Source organism: Sinohyriopsis cumingii, chromosome 8, assembly GCF_028554795.1.
Source record: "Sinohyriopsis cumingii isolate HCF-2022 chromosome 8, ASM2855479v2, whole genome shotgun sequence".
Lineage (NCBI taxonomy): Eukaryota > Metazoa > Mollusca > Bivalvia > Unionida > Unionidae > Sinohyriopsis > Sinohyriopsis cumingii.
The window spans coordinates 93,214,483-93,236,446 of NC_142968.1; the positions used below are offsets into that span (position 1 = coordinate 93,214,483).

Here is a 21,964-nt window from a genome sequence, read left to right on the forward strand (position 1 = left end):
ACATTAAATTCACACAATCAGTACGAAACCTAGGTGTTACTCTGGACAGTACTCTCACATTGCACCAACATGTTATGAACATATGCAAGGCTGCATATCTTGAGCTGAGATGCATCAGCTCCATTCACAAATATCTTTCAGTTGATGCCATTAAAACATTTGTGTGTTCATTAGTACTTTCAAGACTGGACTATTGTAACTCAATTCTGTCTGGTTCATCTCAATATCTACTTCAGAAACTTCAAAACACAGCTGCTCGGAAAATACTTAGAGTACCACGATCATAGCACACCTCCCCGCTGCTCTGTACCCTGCACTGGCTATCCATTTGATCCAGAATCAACACAAAATTTGTTCTCTGTGCTACATTTCACTGTCAGACTCTAGCCCAACATACCTATCTGACATCACCCATGTGTACACACCAGCAAGATACTTAAGCTCCTCTTCTGACAATCGTATACTCATTATTCTCACTATGAAAACAAAGTCATATGGACAGCGTTCTTTTGCATAAAAGGCCTAGCAATGTGGAATGAATTGCCCACTGAACTTAGACACAAAGACACAGTGATCACATTGAAGAGGGCTCTCAAAACTCACTTATTTCGACTGCAAGAACAATCTTAAAGACCTAATAATGTTTCCTACCTTAAATATTCTCAGCATGTTTTTTCCATGTTTTCTAATTTCATGGTGTTTGTATTTGTAATCATATCATTATGTTTTTTATTTTATAGGTGTTGTCTAATGCTGTAAAGCGCTTAGAGCTTCTAAAGATTGGGCACTATACAAAGTCCTCATTATTATTATTATTATTATTAAAGTTCTGGGGATTGGGTTCCTCCTTGTTGCAGGAGATAAATCACCATTGTAGGATTGAGATAATCCTTGTTGTTGAGATAAGTCACCACTGTAGAGTTGTCAGACAGAATGAGAACTCCCGTGCGATCTAAATATTCTTTCCCCAATGAAAGGCTTTTACAATGGCCATCCTCTCCAGAATGATTAATATGAAGATGTCATTTCTGGGGATAGCATGCACCACTGGCATCCTGAAATGATGGTAGTGGGTGGGCTTCCCAGCCTTTCATACTTGCATTGGTACAGACTGTAATCTTGAGCAGGTGAATGTGCAGATGCATACCCAGTGTGAGTCAAGTTAGGTTTCTCCCAATTCTGCTGATGGTGCCTCAATTGAGTGCAGATTTTGAGGATGGTTCAGTGGGCAAACATGAGGACTCCATTTGTACAGAATAAAACAGGACAAAGCAGTAGATGGTGACCTAGGACTAAAATGTCCGCTGTTGTGTGGAGCAATCCCATGCAGGTAGAATTCCTCGAAAGTAAGGTGCTACCATGGGTCATTTAAATGCCTGATCCTGAGGAAGACAAAATATGGTACATGGGTTTGGAAGTCCATAACTATGTGAATGAATTATTGAGATTAGATTTTCCCTTGTTAATGAGAAGTCTTGATTGGCAACATGGACCATCATGACTGGTTTCAGCTAACTCACTGATGATGATGCAGGATTTTGGCCAGGTAACTTGATGTTGCCACCATAGAAATGGTCCAGACATGCGCCATTACTTGATTTATCAGATGAGGGAAGTCCCCAGGGCCAACACTGGGTCTCAATTGGAGTGCCCTGAATTGATAAGTGATGTTGTAGGCAGATAGCAGGAATGTCCTGGGAACCTTGTGAATAGAGATATGAAGTATGCTCCTTCTAAACCTACAGTGATGGCAATGTCTCCCTCATAAATATAATTCAAAATGCACTGTGGTATTTCCAGTGGGAACTAAGGGGTATAGATAAATGAATTCAGGGTACTTAGGCTGATGACCAGATGTAGAGTCATTTGCCATTCCGGCCAAGAAAAAGGTATGGAATGAATGAAAGAACGTAACTTAAGTCAGAACCTTCCATTTATTGTAAGATCAACAGATGCTGGAGCGATGGTACATGTTAATGGAGTCAGAGGAGGAGAACAAAGCTCCGGAGCCGAAAAATGTCCTCATTGGAGATTGGAAGGCAGAATCTCCTGTGCCCTCATGTATGGTAGAATAGATGACGGTACTGGTAGAACAACCGATATAATCTTGGTTGTGTGGAGTGAGACTACGGTCCCCTGTAACACATGAGACTTACCTGGCAAAAAGGGACGAGGTCTGTCACTCACTAAACTCATCGAACATCCTGAATTAGTAGCCATGACTTCATGACAGTTGCTGAGAAAAGAGGCTCTTCCCATTGCAGAGTGTAGAGAAATTGTGATGCGACATCTGTCAAGGTATGAGGATCTACTCGTGTTATCATGCTGAATGATTATCATGAGGTGTTATAAGCTTGACTGGTCCCTGGACATGTCTGCAAAAGTCAGGGTTCGACGTACTGGAAGCCCGTGCAGTCATTGAATGAGCCCGTAATATATTGATATTAGGCCCTTCATGATCCTAAGTGTATGGCCTAGGCTGGTCACTATGGCAAAAGGCCATCAGTGTGAGGAGTATAGCCTTAGGATCATCAGTTGGGGCAGGTTATGGTATATTTGATCCATGGAAATATAAGTTGAATTATCTCCCTTATTCTGGTGGCATCTGAGTTGTATGTTGTTTGTGCTTTGCCAATAGTTCTAACCTGTAAGACAAAATAGAGCAAATGGATAAAGTTATAGCTCTGCACCTATATAAAATGCCATTTCCATGCAGAGCTAAATCATTAAAAGGGTGACCCAGAAATTTATAAGTCTCATAAAGCAAGGAAGCATACAGGTAAAATCTAATGACAATACCACCTGTTTATAAACCTGTGTGACTACACATGTGATGTTTGAATACTGTGTGGGCACATAGCTATACCAAATGATGGTTACCTGAAATAAGTGATAGCAGATGATTTCAAGTACAATGCTAATCTGTAGACAAGGTCAAAAATAACTTGTACAGGTAAAATCATTGAAACATGGTGTTCCAAGGCTAAAAAACACTGTGGTAAAAACTCACCTTTATATATAAGGACAGAATTGTACCTATATATGAGTTCTTCAGAGCATAAAGACATGCACGCATGTAAATAATGTAGCCATAGCCTAACTTGCGAAGTCGCATAGGCTACACATGCAAGTGACTAAGTGCTCGATAAATATTATTTAAAGTTTATGCATATAAACATGACTTAAGGATCGCCTCTAGAGACATGCATGCACAGGAGGTGACTGAATAAGCCATGTATAGACCACTGACCTGTAACTGTCCAACCAGAATCAAAGAAATACAGAAATGTTCCAGTGTTTACATAACACACAAAAAAAACTTAATGTAAAAGGGGACTGAGGCACCATTATAAAGACGTATACAGTAGGTGTGAAAAAATCCATTGTGAGGTAATACTTGCAGAGAAAAACTTCCAGAGACCACCTATACAATAGATAAAAGTTGATGCCCGGATGCTACAAAAGCCTTGGATAGGAACTCATCAATATGTGCCTGTTTGTAAAGGAATTACACATATACAGGAGTTATGTGAGCACTTCAGACTTGCACATATAAATAAGTATAGCACAAACTGACTGTGAAATTGCTTAAGCTCCATGTGCAAGTACATAAATGTGTGACAATGACAAAGTTTGGCAACTTGTAAAGGCAGAATTTTGAAAAAGAGTTGGAAATATAAATGAAGTATACTTTCCTTAAAAGTGAAAAACTCCTCCAACTTGTAGTGGTATATCTTCCATGTTGCTTCTGGCTTTTGGGAGGTCTCTCATGACAAGAGTGTGCTTCTTGGCACAAGTGGAAGTAATAACTGGAATATTCTTACACTGTGCTGCCAAGTCTTATATTTAAGGGGAGTTCACTCTGCCCAACTGCCAAATAGGTTGGCAGACAACTTTTGGCTCCCATTAGCTAAAAGTAGTATCATAGAGGGCTGGATTTGTGTATTAGTGTAAGTTCTCCTAAGGTATTATAATTGGGTAACGTATTCAGAAAAGAAATGTTTGTTGGTTGAAGTTGATTTATAAACTGCATTAGATTCTTCATAGGGATGAGCAGGTAGGGAAATTGTGTTGGTACCTGGCAGTTAACTACCTGTCTAGGTCAGGTTTTTCCATCTTCTCTCACCCTCATTTTTTTCAACCATAAAACAACTTATTTTTGGAGTTTTTTAAAAAGAATTCTATTACCCACACTCAGAATGACAACTGGGGGGAGGATACTTTTCATTCATCTTTCAAGGAGGGTTGGATTCTGAAGTAGCAGAGAGTAATTTCTTAATGTTAAGGTAACCAGGTAATGCATTTAATGGAGAAAGGAGAAGATTTGTCGAGAACATTTTAAGCTGACAAAGATCTGATATCATTTTGGTGGAGTGTTAATGAAGGTGGTGATTTCAGAACAATTAATTTTTGCAGTATTTCCAACAATGACCTTTGCTGTTTTGAAGTTGAGATGAATGTATGTACCAAACAGTGGAATGATGTCAAGTTTCTGAGTATACAAGGTTTGTTATCTGGATTTAAAGCCTATTGTTGTTATATGCTGTCCATAAATGTGCATCCTAGCTAAAATCTACAGGCTGATCTGTACACAACTAAGCCCTAATCAAGTTCAGATCCTACTTATGACCTGTATAACCAGAGCAAGACCTTCTGATTTGCTCCTCAGTATGTGTTTGCCAGAACTCATATTAAATCCAGGGATTTATTCCTGATGTATCTAATATGAGGAATGAAAGCAAGTTTATGGTCAAAAATAAGCACGCAGGTAATGAATGTGCTTCATACCTCTTATGTCTCTGGTTCAACCCCTATTTCAAGTATGTGAAAGAATGTGCAGTTATCCATCCAAGTCCTGTGGTTTTCTCAATATTTTCCTCCAACTCTTAAAGTGGCTCATAACAGCATCATTGTCATAGAGCATATCTCATACATTTTTAGAATTTGTTTCATAATCACTCTAATACAAACAAATAAACGAAACTTTAAAGAATCTGAAAATCTAACCATTGCACATTCTCCAGATCTGGGGTCTATAATCCTTAATTTCCTGTCTTTGGATGTGGTAGAAAACAGACCACCATCCCTGCTCCACGATATGGAATGTATTGTGTCACAATGTCTGTTTATCACAATGACTGGTTCTGCTTGTTCCACATTCCATAGTATGCACTGTGAAAAAAGAAATGACATAGTCCTGAATAGCAGTAAAAAATATATAATGCCGGAAAAGTAATATTTATTGCGGAAATTAATAAATCCATCGAGCAACTGCCTGTAATATTGATATATAGTTTTAATTTTTTAAATAAACAAGAAACAGGTCAGAATATTTGGGATCTCTGTTTTTATGATCTCACTTTTTATCTGGATGTGGTCAGTTAGCCCAAATATTTTCCATTTCTGGAACAAACACTGTATTTATCAACATCAAGTAATCAACAAGTAGTACTAAGAAGTTTAAAATATATTTTATATAACACAATGCAATCTGCATTTTGAATAATAAACACATTACAAACACATTACAGTTGATAAATAATTAGAAGCTGATGATGCAAATTGGCAAGCAAATGATATTATATTCACTTGCAAGTCATCTATATTAGGACTAGAAAATAGTCTACAGATATATTAAGACTAGAAAGTATCCTACAGATAATATTAGGACTAGAAAGTATCCCACAGATGTATTAGGACTAGAAAGTATCCCATAGATATATTAGGACTAGAAAGTATCCCACAAATATATTAGGACTAGAAAATATCCCATAGATATATTAGGACTAGAAAGTATCCCATATATGTCAGGACTAGACAATAGTCTACAGATATATTAAGACTAGAGAATATCCCATAGATATATTAGGACTAGAAAGTATCCCACATATAGACTAGAAAGTATCCTATAGATAATATTGGAACTAGAAAGTATCCTACAGATATATTAGGACTAGAAAGTATCCCACAGATATATTAGGACTGGAAAGTATCCCACAGATATATTAGGACTAGAAAATATTCTACAGATGTATTAAGACTAGAGAATATCCTACAGATATATTAGGACTAGAAAGTATCCTATAGATAATATTAGGACTACAAAAGAGTCTACAGATATATTAGGACTAGAAAGTATCTTACAGATATAATAGGACTAGAAAGTATCCCACAGATGTATTAGGACTAGAAAGTATCCTACAGATATAACAGGACTAGAACATAACTCACAGATTTATTAGGACTAGAAAGTATCCCACATATATATTAGGACTAGAAAATATCCTATAGATATATTAGGACTAGAAAGTATCCTACACATAATATTAGGACTAGAAAGAATCCTACAGTTATATTAGGACCAAAAAAAATATCCTACAGATATATTAGAACTAGAAAATATCCTATAGATATATTAGGACTAGAAAATATCCCATAGATATATTAGGACTAGAGAATATCTTACAGATTTACTAGGACTAGAAAGTATCCTACAGATAAATTATGATATTTCAAAATTCAAGAGTCCTGACTGATGAGGTTTTACTTCGGTTTAACCGGAAAATTAAATTCATAACAGAAAGATCACCAACTGCATTCTGTTTAGGAAGTATTGCCTTCTGTGACATGCATCTTATACCTATTATATTATTATTATGGTTGGTCTTGCTGCTTGCTTTAGTGCCATTGAGCAGTAAACCATTTTACCTTTACACTATCGACCTATACAACATACATTTCACAATTTACTAAGTATAAACAAAAATGTGATCTAATGAGGTTCCACAGGGCAATAAATACATCAAAAGCTTCTATACAGTTTAGATATTGTCTATAGATGATAATCGGAAGCAATATACTAAAATAATTCATGAAATTCAAAGTTCAGTGCTGCTTTTCTAACTGTAATGTATGGGTAAGATTCACATTATTATTCATGCTCTGATCTTGTGTCAGAGAGCCTATATTTGATAACATAGAAGAGGGGAATTGAGATAACAAATGTGTTGCATATATCTGAATTAATTTATATTTGATTTAATTTAATTATTTGTAAGTTTAAAATCTTTTTATTTTTAATTTCATTATGTCAAAATAATGTAGTTTTGTTTACTAGGAATTCAATACTTTTCCAGAAAATAGTTTGACCTTGACTGTTCATTTGTAAACACTTAAAGCTGACCTAGTTCCCAACCTTAATTCAGAAATCAGTGAGAGAAGTAAACAGCTTTTTATTTTTATCTTATTCTTAGAGTAAAATGATTGGTCCTTGTCAAGGTCATACTGTGACTATGCGCTTTTATATGTAAATACTTCTCAAAGGTTCTGGAAAAATGACCCTCATCTGGGAATTTGTTTTGCATTTCGAGTTACTGTATAATTATTGTTTATAGAGATATCTCTCAGCTGGGCTTCTAAACACTGGCATGTAAAGGTGTTTCTTCTGTTGTGACAGTTTGGAGTTATTTTAATGATTATTCAAATTATTTTTATTCAAAAGGATTAATTCTTTTTTCTGGAAAATATTTGAGTGCTCATACAAAATTCTTGGACAAAGACATTTCATTAATTCAAAATCTGGATAACTGTATGTGAATAATACAGAACTGTAGACTTTACAACACCACAAAGGATACAGTATAAGTCACTGCCTTCCATTTTGGATTCTTCGTCGGGACTTGAACTTGAATTTATTAGAATATTTCATTATTAGGACTTCTAAAATTTAATTTTGGTTTATTCTTGGATTACTTTTGGATTTGATTCTTAAAATGGTAAGTTATTATTTTTGTTTCATTTTTTTTTAGTATTTTTTCAAGGGAAATAAATTATTTATTAAATTTGTCAAACTTGTTGTTTTCACTCTTTCTCTTGTTACTGTTTATTTGAGCCTAAACACATAAGAAAATGGAACTTAATATGATTAAGATATTGAAAAAAATACACTCGGAGTTCATTTTAGTCAAAAATAGCAATATTGGCTACTTCTTGTTTCTTTCTATATCGGGGGCCCCGAGTGGCCGAGTGGTCTAAAGCGTTCGCCGTTACGGATCACTGCCATCTCACCTCTGTCTGCGCCGGTTCGAGTCTCAGATTCAGCCAGTGTAGATATGTGAGAAAGCATGCCAGTAGCTTCTCGTGGGTCGGTGGTTCTTTCCGGTGTTTTCCCGGGTTCTTCCTCCACCATTAATACTGGCCGCCATGTATGGCCTATCGTGTGCTGAAAAATGGCGTTAAACCCCACAACAACAACAACAACTTTCTATATCGCTGTGAATATCATTCCTTAATGCACCTTTTCTATATTTAGTTTCTGTCATGCAAATAGTCTGATTATAGGATTTGCATTTTAAAAAATGCCTCAAACCATTATCAGAAACCTATAATCTCCCCTACAAACAGCAATCATCATCTGAATGTCATTTTTTTTAAAGAAACATAAAATTGGCATTTTATGGTGCTGTGAAGAAGGTCTATAAGACGGACATGATAGGTGATGAAACAAATGCATTTTGCCTTCAATTTTCTACTTGTTATTGATCAGCACAAATATGAACATATATAACATCTGGATGTTATATATATGCTTACAAAAAGTGTCTTCTGTCAAAAAATCAAATGTTTTCTCGAATGTATGGCTAGTTTTTGAGGACATATAAATCTGGTAAAAGTTTGAGTTTTTAATTGAACACAGGCCTGTTCAGGAACAAATTAACTGTTAATCTGATACTTTCATTAAATCATGTGTACATATTGCAATTGATATACAGTGGAAATGGCATGACCATAACAAATACTCTTACAAAAACTTTATCACTAATTTGGGGGCCTAAATTGGCCTTATCAAACATTGTCTTTTGCATTCATCAGTTACTACAGTAACTATACTAGATTGGAAGTACACTCTTTTAGAGGAATTTAACAATGGGGTGGGTTAGGGAATGACTGCCAATATAGTATAGTCAGTATGTATCATTTGATTTTACTCCAAAAGAATAAGTTACAAATCCCTTACCTCACTTTTGGCCCTGGATCTGGTCCCCTAATGCATGCAAAAGAGCTTCAAGTTTCATGAGATATAAAAGTTACAGTTAGCAATGTATAGCTTGGTCTTAAGACAAAACATTTTGTTCCTGCAAATCCAGTGGAAGCAGAGTAGATTGCATTTCTATAAAGGTGTAGAGTGATCTTGGACAGTAGTCAAAATGAGCCCTTTGGGAAGATAAAAGATGTAGAATGTTACATCCCACTCTCATTTGATCTCCTTCTTGGTAAGTGATGATATTTTAGTACTTTTGTTACTAAAACATGCCTAGAGACATGATTAAAGTTTTGTTGCTTTTTTTCACTTGGTAGGGCTGGATCTGCAAGGCAGTGGATGTCCTCCTAATGCAATATGATCAGATAATGTTTTGGAAGAAAAATGTGTTGAATGAACATGCAAGATGAACCATCCTTACTTTGGCCAAAATTATAAGTAAAAAAATGAAAGATAGATCACAATGACCAAAAGGCATCCACAATGAAGTATAATCCAGTAGCCAAAAGTAAATGATAAATTGACTTAAACACAAAAATTAACGTTATCAAAGACTGCATTATAAATCATACTTGCTTATTTTTGGTTGATGTGTGTTGCTTTCATCAAAAGGTATATGTGCACAAAGCTCAATGACCATGCATGATACCAAAATAAAACATTTTATGTTAGACTAAGCGTGACAAAGCAGTAAAAAAGACATAATTTAAGTACCTTAAGATCTATGCCTGCACTCAGAATAATGTTGGCAGCAGTAGGATGCCAATCAATATATGTGACCCGCCTCTGATGTCCATGAAGATCAACCTGCCATTCAGATAGATTCACTTTCAGACCTTTCTCTGGAATCTGCCATAATTTTACCTATTGGAAAGAAAACAACTGACAATCATGTCCACCTTAACCAATTGTCTATATGTCATTCCAAGTTGTGAGTTAAACGGTCTTGTTTGCGACTTTGGGTAACTTTATGAAACAAAGTGCAGCAACTAAAGTATAAGTCACACAAGTCATGTAGGCATTCAGTACAGATCATTTCATAAATGGGTGTGCTTTTTGAAATTTGATTACACATACCAAAAAACTGGTGATTACTCACTTTTATTTTGATCCTCATATACTCATGTTCCTTAGAAGGTCATTATACACATACCTCATGAAATATATACAAGAAAAATTAAAGTTAAAATATCTGGACGTTTTGGACAAAATCAACATAAAGATGTGATTCAGTACAAACTGGACTGAATGTTTTACACTGTGATGCAAAAGTCCATACTGATCTTTAATGTTCATCTTGAACTGTTTAGATTACATTTTAGATTACATCTAAGATGTAGTGCATTCAACAATCAGGTTTGAATTGTCCTTGGTTAGACTATGTTAGTATTAGAATATAGAAAAATAATTAATAATTAACTTAAGATGAGTAAATGTGCCTATATGACCACACTGATGTGCACTTTAGCAAATGACATCAACATTATCTACAAGTATCTTCAATGTTTTATGTTATAAACTGTCAGCACATGCAATTTAACTTACAGCATAATCCCTTTTTAACTGTGTGACTGCCATTTCATACAGTGGGTTGCCATGTTTACATGTGACCAGTCTGGCACACTGACAAAAGCAGTGGTTCTCAACCTTTTCTGGCCATGAACCTATAAATATTTTTCTGTGCCTCACACCCAGTTGTCACAATTTTATAAGTTCTGCCACCCTCAAAAGAATCCAGGCAACCCTCCATTATCCGTGTGACTTGATTTATGTTGCAATCTGGGGGTTGGGAATCACTAGCCTAAAGTGACATGACTAACAGATAAATTGAGCAATCAACCTCATTTAATGGTACACAGACAAAAAAACAACAACATGGGCATGGAAAAAATATGGAAAACTTAGTCACCAAAAACATTAATGTTAACTGAACAACCATCAATGCAGATAGGGTTAACACTTTATTTACATAAACTATCATGAAAAGAAAATGAAGGTAAAGGTATCAGTAAATTAAAGGACAAGCAATATTTAAATAGAGAACATCACATACCAAATTTCAATGGCTAATATACTATTAAAAATTACCTTAATATGCTCTTTTATAATTACTCTTTAATTTACCATTAGTACAACTTACACTTCTGTCTCCTTCTACCATGTTTTTCTCCACTCAACTAATTCCTGCTCTCATTGTCTATGACAACCATATTATTAGCATCTGGTAACCTAAAATCTGAAATGGCCACAGTAATTCTCTAGCAGGTCTATAGCTACTAAAGGTTTATGGTTGCCTGAACACATCGACACTATTTACTACATCTCTTAGCACCACTGCATGGTTTTGATTTTGAAGTCCTGACATTTTCAAGAAACCTGAGTCTATTAAAAGACGCTGTTGTGTCATTTTCAGCATTTTCAGTATCCTACACATTCCTTATTAAATGCACACTACTCTATTTAGTTCAGTATCCTACACATTCCTTATTAAATGCACACTCCTCTATTTAGTCCAGTATCCCACACATTCCTTATTAAATGTACACTCCTCTATTTAGTCCAGTATCCTACACATTCCTTATTAAATGCACACTCCTCTATTTAGTTCAGTATCCTACACATTCCTTATTAAATGCACACTTCTCTATTTAGTCCAGTATCCTACACATTCCTTTTTAAATGCACACTCCTCTATTTAGTCCAGTATCCTACACATTCCTTATTAAATGCACTCCTCTATTTAGGCGAGTATCCTACACATTCCTTACTAAATGCACACTCCTCTATTTAGTCCAGTATCCCACACATTCCTTATTAAATTCACACTCCTCTATTTAGTTCAGTATCCTACACATTCCTTATTAAATGCACACTTCTCTATTTAGTCCAGTATCCTACACATTCCTTATTAAATGCACTCCTCTATTTAGGCCAGTATCCTACATATTCCTTACTAAATGCACACTCCTCTATTTAGTCCAGTATCCTACACATTCCTTATTAAATGCACTCCTCTATTTAGTCCAGTATCCTACACACTGCTTACTAAATGCACACCTCTCTATTTAGTCCAGTATCCTACACATTCCTTACTAAATGCACACTCCTCTATTTAGTCAGTATCCTACACATTCCTTATTAAATGCACATTCCTCTTTTTAGTTCAGTATCCTACAAATTAAATGCACACTCCTCTATTTAGTCCAGTATCCTGCACATTCCGTATTAAATGCACACTCCTCTATTTAGTCCAGTATCTACACATTCCTCATTAAATACACACTCCTATATTTAGTCCAGTATCCTACACATTCCTTACTAAATGCACACTCCTCTATTTAGTCCAGTATCTACACATTCCTCATTAAATGCACACTCTGTTTAGTCCAAACTGACATAAACATATCCATTGCCAATGGCATGGTTCAATTTCAGAACGACTCACTGAAAGGAAGGCACCCACTGAAACAGCCATATGCAGGTGTATCTGTCCAACAGCCATATGCATGTGCATCTGTCCAACAGCCATATGCATGTGCAGTTGGCAAATAAATCTTGGATAACAGGATGCTTTCTGCAGGACCTTCTTCCTATATTCATAGGTTACTGCATTTGATGCTACAGAACCATCCTTGGCATCTCTTACATGGACCACATCACACATGAAGAAGTGCGTAACACCATCAGGCGCGAAGTAGGCCAATATAAGGACCTCCTCACCACCGTCAAAAAGAGACAGCTGAAATGGTAAGGCCGTGTCACTAAAGCCAACAGTCTATCCACAACAGTCCTGCAGGGCAGCATCCAGGGTGGCAGAAGGAGAGGTAGACAGAGAAAAAAGTGGACTGACAACATCACAGAATGGACCAGGAAAAGTTTTGCGGTGACACAGGCATTGGCACATGATCGAGACAAGTGGAGGGAACTGGTCAGATGTTCAGCAGCACAGTGCCTCAACGACCACACTAGGTCATGAGACTGATGATGATGATGATTTGTATGGGAAAATATGAACGAGTTTTTCAGATGGAAATACTGCATGACTTTGAAAGTGCAATATATCCATTTGACAAAACAAGTTCATATTTTCCCACACAAATGCAGTAACCTTTTTATTATATGCTCATTTTCTTATTCTACCTAAGGCTTAATTATATAAACAAAAATACACTACAAGAAACAAAGTAACTGAATGAATGCCATATTCCAAACTAAATACACAAGTGCAAATTCATCATTACACAACATTATTTAATGTGGACATAACTCCATCCAGATAAATTTAGTTGCACGCTAGACATAACTTTTGAAAGAAAATGGAATTTTGGTCTACTTAAAATTGAAATTTGGAGTTTTATTATGACTGAATGTGCATTTCAAAAACATTTCCAATTGATCTGAAATGTTTGGTATTTTTGTCACTTCTATGAAATTTTGTGATTACGCACTGGTTTTTCTATACCAATACTAAATGAAGTACATTGGATTTCAGTGGCGACGCAGCAGCGTGTTGACATCTGCAAGTGTTTCTGTTCTGTCATTGAATGTTAAAATCATAATGTGGGAAATGTATGAAGTCTTTCAATTGCAATTATCAAAAGGACGCTATGGAATATAATGTTATTTCATTTTGAGTGCCGTAAGGAGGATGTAACTGCACTTGGAATATAGTCGAAATTACAATACAATTTTTAAATGTGTAATCATGCTTGAGAACCCATGATATGGTTCATGTAATTCAGATTTGAAGAACTAAGAAAATACTCTTTGAGTAAATTCAGGATGTAAAACTGTAAGTATATTTTTTGCCATTCTTATTACCATCTAAAGAGGAACCCAGTAATTTTAAGAAATCTGGCATCTATCGCCCAAATAAATCCGAAACACTGTATCAAAAGTTAATGTGGAATGTGGCAAAGCAGTTACTATGTGGCAGTCCATGAAACATCTGCTTTAGTTCATTCAGAAACAAATTTAATCAACCAAAATGTAAACTGCCTGCTACTTGAGTGTACATAATTTGTTTACAAATCAAAAGTGCTGGCGTCTCTGTCCATTGTTTGTTTACAAAAGAAAGTAGTTCCTTTATGAGTGCAATATGAAGTTGCACACAAGTTCAATATCATAAAATACTGAACGATTCTGACAATGCAAAGTTAATGGAGAACAAACTGATCATATAATAATGTTGATTCCATATTTAATGAAAACAGCTGTTTCACTGATTTCTTTGTATTTTGTATCTTCATCCATTTCTGATTGCACATCAGCATAGTCCATCCAAAAGGAAATGGTCCTCAATGTCTTAGTTCAAAGTTAGTCAAATTCTGTTGAGTGGTTTTAGAGAAGTTCAGATTTGCCCATTGTTAGTAGTAGTGGCCATATCAGATGGTGGATCAACATCTTTTATAACAAGAGGAATGATTGCACCCGAGGTTGCTCAACTGGCTGACATATGATTAATAACCAAATTCAAGAGGAGTTGGTCAAGAAATGTGGGCATCTGGAATACTTTCTCCACTGTTCTTGATTGCATATATTATGGTTTAGGTTTATATTTATTTAATATCTTCAACTATACCTTATAAAACATCAGCTTCTTTTGTTCAACAATGAAAGGTCTTTATGCCAAACTGCTTTCTATCAAAATCTGTCAAATTATTTTGAGCATTGTTGTCAAGATAGATTTGTTTAAATGCTTTTTTTATTTCTATTAATTTAAATAATAAAAGTTGGCCATTTCTGATTGTAGATTTGCATCGTTTGTATGAAAAAAGGTCTTCAAGCTAGGAAGCACTCTGTCAATTTCTGTCAAGTGCTTTTTTGTGAGCAACTTTCTAAAGGTTGTTCTATTTTAGTGATATATATTAACCATATTTGATGGTAGTTCACAATTTATACAAATTTATAAGCACCCCACATCCGTATGCTTTCTGTCAAACTTGGTAAAATTCTGCTGAGTGGTTCTGATAAGTCAATGAAATTTTTTTCTGTAGCAAAGGCAGTCATGTTTGAAGGCAAATCAGCATCATCTGTGCAAATTTGAAAGCCATTAATGTCATGACACTTTCTGTCAAATTTGGGCAATATATGTTGACTGCATGGTTTGTCATCTGTCCATCATTAACACAAGTTTGTTATAGCTACTAATAAACTAACTTGAGTATTGCCATGAAAATTGATGCACATAATAATTCATGGTCTAGCTGGTCCAAAATGAACATTGTTCAAATTACTCATCTTAAATGGAAGGTCATATAAACATGGGTTTTTCACTAAAAGACTTTTTCTAATGACAAGTTGGTCCTGAATGAAAATGATACAATCTGAGGTCCAATATTGCCATTGTGTCTGCCATTCTGAAAAAAGTTATCATTACTCCTAAACAGAAAGTTATTTTGATATGTGGTTTTTACCAGAAGGCTTCTTATAATGTCTAGTTGGTCCTAAATGAAAATAGTATTGATCTGATTTCTATGTCTAGCAACATAAGTAGCCATCTTGAAAATGTTGTTATTGCCACTTCACCTGAATGAATGGTTATGTCTACATGGAGTTTCATTTCTAGTTGGTTGTAAATGAAAGTGGGCCACAAGTTGCCGAGTGTTCTATGGCCACCATCATTGCCATTTTAAAAATCTTGTTAATTCTACTCCTCTCAAACGTGAAGTCGTTCTGACATGGGGTTTTCATCAGAAGACTTCTTATAATGTTTAGTTGGTTTTAAATATAAATGGTGCAACATGGTCAGCATGGTGGCCATCTTCAAATCATTATCTGTTTCTCCCAAATGGATGGGTATATCAACATGGGCATTCCCCAATAGATTTCTTATGATACTAGTTGGTCCTAAATGGATGGGTATATTAACATGGGCATTTCCCAATAGATTTCTTATGATACTAGTTAGTCCTAAATGGATGGGTATATCAACATGGGCATTCCCCAATAGATTCCTTATGATATTAGTTGGTCCTAAATGGATGGGTATATCAACATGGGCATTCCCCAATAGATTTCTTATGATATTAGTTGGTCCTAAATGGATGGGTATATCAATATGGGCATTCCCCAATAGATTTCTTATGATACTAGTTAGTCCTAAATGGATGGGTATATTAACATGGGCATTTCCCAATAGATTTCTTATGATACTAGTTGGTCCTAAATGGATGGGTATATCCACATGGGCATTTCCCAATAGATTTCTTATGATACTAGTTGGTCCTAAATGGATGGGTATATCAACATGGGCATTCCCCAATAGATTCCTTATGATACTAGTTGGTCCTAAATGGATGGGTGTATCAACATGGGCATTCCCCAATAGATTTCTTATGATACCAATGGGTCCTAAATGGATGGGTATATCAACATGGGTATTACCCAATAGACTTCTTATGATACTAGTTGGTCCTAAATGGATGGATATATCAACATGGGCATTACCCAACAGACTTCTTATGATACTAGTTGGTCCTTAATGGATGGGTATATCAACATGGGCATTCCCCGACAGATTTCTTATGATACTAGTTGGTCCTAAATGGATGGGTATATCAATATGGGCATTTCCCAATTGATTCCTTATGATACTAGCTGGTCCTTAATGGATGGGTATATCAGCATGGGCATTCCCCGACAGACTTCTTATGATACTAGTTGGTCCTTAATGGATGGGTATATCAACATGGGCATTCCATGACAGATATCTTATGATACTAGTTGGTCCTTAATGGATGGGTATATCAACATGGGCATTCCCCGACAGACTTCTTATGATACTAGTTAGTCCTTAATGGATGGGTATATCAACATGGGCATACCCCGACAGACTTCTTATGATACTAGTTGGTCCTTAATGGATGGAAATATCAACATGGGCATTCCCCGACAGACTTCTTATGATACTAGTTGGTCCTTAATGGATGGGTATATCAACATGGGCATTCCCCAATAGACTTCTTATGATACTAGTTGGTCCTTAATGGATGGGTATATCAACATGGGCATTCCCCAATAGATTTCTTATGATACTAGTTGGTCCTTAATGGATGGGTATATCAACATGGGTTTCCCCAATAGATTTCTTATGATACTAGTTGGTCCTTAGTGGATGGGTATATCAACATGGGCATTCCCCAATAGATTTCTTATGATATTAGTTGGTCCTAAATGGATGGGTATATCATTATGGGCATTCCCCAATAGATTCCTTATGATACTAGTTAGTCCTAAATGGATGGGTATATCAATATGGGCATTCCCCGACAGATTTCTTATGATACTAGTTAGTCCTTAATGGATGGGTATATCAATATGGGCATTCCCCGACAAATTTCTTATGATACTAGTTAATCCTAAATGGATGGGTATATCAATATGGGCATTCCCCAATAGACTTCTTATGATACTAGTTGGTCTTTAATGGATGGGTATATCAACATGGGCATTTCCCAATAGATTCCTTATGATACTAGTTCATCCTTAATGGATGGGTATATCAGCATGGGCATTCCCCGACAGACTTCTTATGATACTAGTTGGTCCTTAATGGATGGGTATATCAACATGGGCATTCCCCAACAGACTTCTTATGACACTGGTTGGTCCTTAATGGATGGGTATATCAATAGGGGCATTCCCCAATAGATTTCTTATGATACTAGTTGGTCCTAAATGGATGGGTATATCAATAGGGGCATTCCCCAATAGATTTCTTATGATACTAGTTGGTCCTAAATGGATGGGTATATTAACATGGGCATTTCCCAATAGATTTCTTATGATATTAGTTGGTCCTAAATGGATGGGTATATCAACATGGGCATTCCCCAAAAGACTTCTTATGATACTAGTTGGTCCTAAATGAAAATGGTGACAACTTAACATCCAATATGACTGCTAAGACAACTGTCTTAAAAATCTTGCTGTCACTACTCACCCTGAATGGATGGTCGGTCATATTAACCTGGGTTTAGATAATTGGTAAATGTGACACAACTACACAACCTGCTTGTTAAGAGAACCTTTGATTAGTAACATTTAATGAACTACTGTTTTGAGTTTGCAAGCTACTGCCTAGTTTCTTAGTAATTCTAGAGCTTAAAAAAGTATCCCCTGCACATGTCATGGCAGTATATCTGGTTGAATTATCGAGGTATAAATATATAAAACATCTTAACTGTAACTTCCCATATATATATATATATATATATATATATATATATATATATATATATATATATATATATATATAGATAGATATATAACTATATATATAACTATATATATATAACTATATAAATATATAGTTATATATATATATAATATAACTATATATATATAACTATATATATATATATATATATATATATATATATATATATATATATATATATATATATATATATATATTCAATGAAAACAAGTAATACAAAGTGAATCTTCTTCTCATAATACGAGGTGAAAGGTATATGTGAAATGAAATAGTAGCAACCTGAATTAAGTACAGTACACATATAACATCTGTCAGCAATGCAGTGAAAATAGCAGGTAAAAATGCTGAAAAGTTGCATGTCTAATAATTTCAATTAAATGTTTCAGTTAAGAAAACATTTAGAAATTTTGGTAAATGTTGTAGCCTTAGCAGTGGTAGCCATATTTGATGACATACAGAAATAATTAGTACAAATCTGAAAATTATCCTTGTCTGGATGCTTCAGGTCAAATTCTGATAACTGGTTTTTGACACAAAATAATTTCAAGTATTTCCATTTTTAGCAATAGTGGCTATATTCGATGGAAGCGTGGCATTTGTACATTTATCTCCATGTGAGATTGCTCTGGTAAAATTCCTTAGAGAAGTTATTCAGCCTCTAAGCCAGGTGGGCTAACAAAACAAGAAATGTGCATGTGGGACACAGATGCCCTTGGACCTTGTACCCTTGAATTGAACAATACTTATTTTGACCTCACAGATTGAATGATACTACAATCTACCATTGGTGTTTACCAGGAACTCCTATTAAATTTATTTTATTAAGATTTACCCCTCACAGATACTTTACTTGTAGAAGAGAACTATCTTTCTTACTAAAAATATACTGTTGACAAGTGTTGTTTTAATGCCTTGAAATTCTTTTTCTCATATATGACTATACTGATTTAATACATTTCCTTTAAATGTAATTCAACATTGGCCAATGTTACTCGGATGCTCTCTAAACATTTCTCATTACATCACAGATGAAAACATTTTTGCATGCATCACATCAAAGTAATGGTTACAAACACACATAATGAATGTACTAGGTCTGCCCAGCTGCATGTATGTTTGAACAAGCAAAGTAATATTAATAGTGGATCAAAAAGAAAGGGGCATAACTCTAAAAGATCCATGCAGCATGTCAGAAGAATATTCAGAAGTTGACCCCATATTAATATCTGCCAACTCTCAAGGCAATTCATCAAACTCTCTGGGACTAGTCGTGTATACAAGAATGATCACATACAGCACATACATTTAACACCTATAGGGGAATAACTCCATCAAAACTTATTGGAATGCAATGACAAGCAATGCACATGTTCAGAACATATAAATACTTTCTTCTATGTTTCAATCTAGTCCATGAAAAGATGTGGGAATAGATGCAAACAATTATTTCAGGATGTAACTAAAATCGAAAACCAATTACCCCAAATGGAGACATAAACAAAGACTGCTGTCAGCGAAAGAAAAAAACTTCATTCAAGTGCACCAACAAGAAATCCTGCATAAAATGATATCCATTCTAGCAATGGTTTCAAACTGTATTCTACACTTTGAACGACTGACACGCTATATCTGGGCCTCATGGTATGACAGCTACTGAATTCCATGTGATATCTCGACTCAAAGGACAAATTTACCCAACTGAATAGAATTACCATATTCTTCATGGAATTTTTTAAAGTCTGACATGCTGACTTTGAACAGATAAACTGTTGCAGTGAACTGATTGTTTGCAGTTACGGAACTGAAAGAAATACCAAATTTTCATATTCATATATTTGTTGAATTAGGCACTAAAAAGAAAAAACAAATAATCTCAGTGCATATTAAAATATATACTGATAACAACGGCTTTGTACTAATGCAAAGTAACTAGGCTAGTGAAGACATGTTTGTTGAGAAGGGTACAAGCTTTACTTAGGCTAGTGAAGACATGTTTGCTGAGAAGGGTACAAACTTTACCTAGGCTAGTGAAGACATGTTTGCTGAGAAGGGTACAAACTTTAAGCTAGTGAAGACATGTTTGCTTAGAAGGGTACAAACTTTAACTGGGCTAGTGATGACATTATATTTGCTTAGAAGGGTACAAACTTTAACTGGGCTAGTGAAGACAATATGTTTGCTTAGAGGGGTACAACCTTTAACTGGGCTAGTGAAGACATTATATTTGCTGAGAAGGGTACAAACTTTAACTAGACTAGTGAAGACATGCTTGCTGAATTAATGTATTTATAATAAAAAAAGAACAGATTACAATTCTTAAGATGTGATGTCCATGAACCTGTAATTGATATCCAAGATATCTGCCACAATAATATATAGAGTGTAGTTGTTTGGGCAAATAAGGTCACTTGCTAATCAGCCAAGCCTGTCCAGATCTTTTAGTCTAGTGGTGTATTTACCTGACTGTGAGACATAAATACCATCCAGTTAATTTGTCTGATTCTCAGTAACTGGTGACCTTGCTGAGATCAGGGTCAGCCAAATCTGAAAGTTGAATTTGGGATAACTGTGGAATTAATGGGAGGAGTGTAGTGATCTAAGTATATATCTTAAAGTAACCCTTTTGTTTCAAAACTTTTAGACTAGTGGTATATGTGCCTGACTGAGAAAGAGGGAATTAGGCTTGATTCCTGACCAACGGATTGACTTTGAAATTACAAGAGTGTAACTAATTAGAAATCCTCCTTATAAAGTACATGTGCAAACTGAAGCAAATACCCCCCCACAGACACACACACACACACAAACACACACTACAATCATCTAATGCCAAAGTTTACCGTGTTATCGTCAGATCCTGAGGCGATGATATGATCATTAAAGGGGTTCCATTTGATGTCCATGACGGCTCCTGCATGACCGCACACACGGGGAACATTGATATCTATTCTCCCAGTCTGAAAAAAGGTAGTGTAATGTAAAATCTGGTTAATATGCAGCCAAAGGAATTTGACAGATTGCAGAGATGCTTATCAGAAATCACTGCTTTAAGAGTAAGGAATTTAAGCAACCCTACCGCATAACAAATTCATTAAATGTGAGAAGCGTTTGTTTAATCATGATATGGCATTAACATAAATATATGAACACAATATCAAGGAAGAATAGTTAGTTCACCCTTCCTCCAGAACCTAGAATTCCATCAACTTATATTTGCCAAAACAATAACTGTAAACTTTTGTTTTTTAACTGCTGGGCTGTGAGGGGGGCTTATTTTAAATATGCAACACTTGCCTATCACTATTGTACAGTTTCCAATATTTGCAATGGAATAAACCTTTTCCATGCCAGATGTTACATACCCCTGTTCTACAAAGTTTTACACACACCCACTCCAACATCATTTTAATAACAGTACAGGTTTACCTGTCACTACTATACAGCTTACAATAACTGCAATGGAAAAACACCTTTTCCATGCCAGATGGTATATACTCCTGTTCTATAAAGTTCTTGGAACTTGTATATTGACCCAGACTGACTCTGTGTCATAGATCCATTTACAACAGTATCTCATTGTTCCTCTCTATGACCCTGACTGCTGAAGGTCATCAAAATGGGGTGAGAGCAAGGCATCTAATAAAAGTGACAGGTAAGTATTACATAATTAAAAATTAGTTTTACACCCACCCACTCTAACATCA

At 35.4% G+C, this 21,964-nt stretch overlaps 1 protein-coding gene across 1 annotated transcript in view; it reads right to left on the reverse strand.

Moving 5' to 3' along the window:
• LOC149794153 (coronin-2B-like) overlaps positions 1-21,964 on the reverse strand; it is a 174,938-nt gene that overhangs the window by 97,371 nt on the left and 55,603 nt on the right. The window contains exons 5-7 of the mRNA XM_089968234.1: positions 21,101-21,217; positions 9,755-9,904; positions 5,008-5,172 (exon numbers count right to left, since the gene is read on the reverse strand). Of these exons, the coding sequence (XP_089824360.1) occupies positions 5,008-5,172; positions 9,755-9,904; positions 21,101-21,217 (432 nt within the window). The remainder of the gene's footprint in view (positions 1-5,007; positions 5,173-9,754; positions 9,905-21,100; positions 21,218-21,964) is intronic.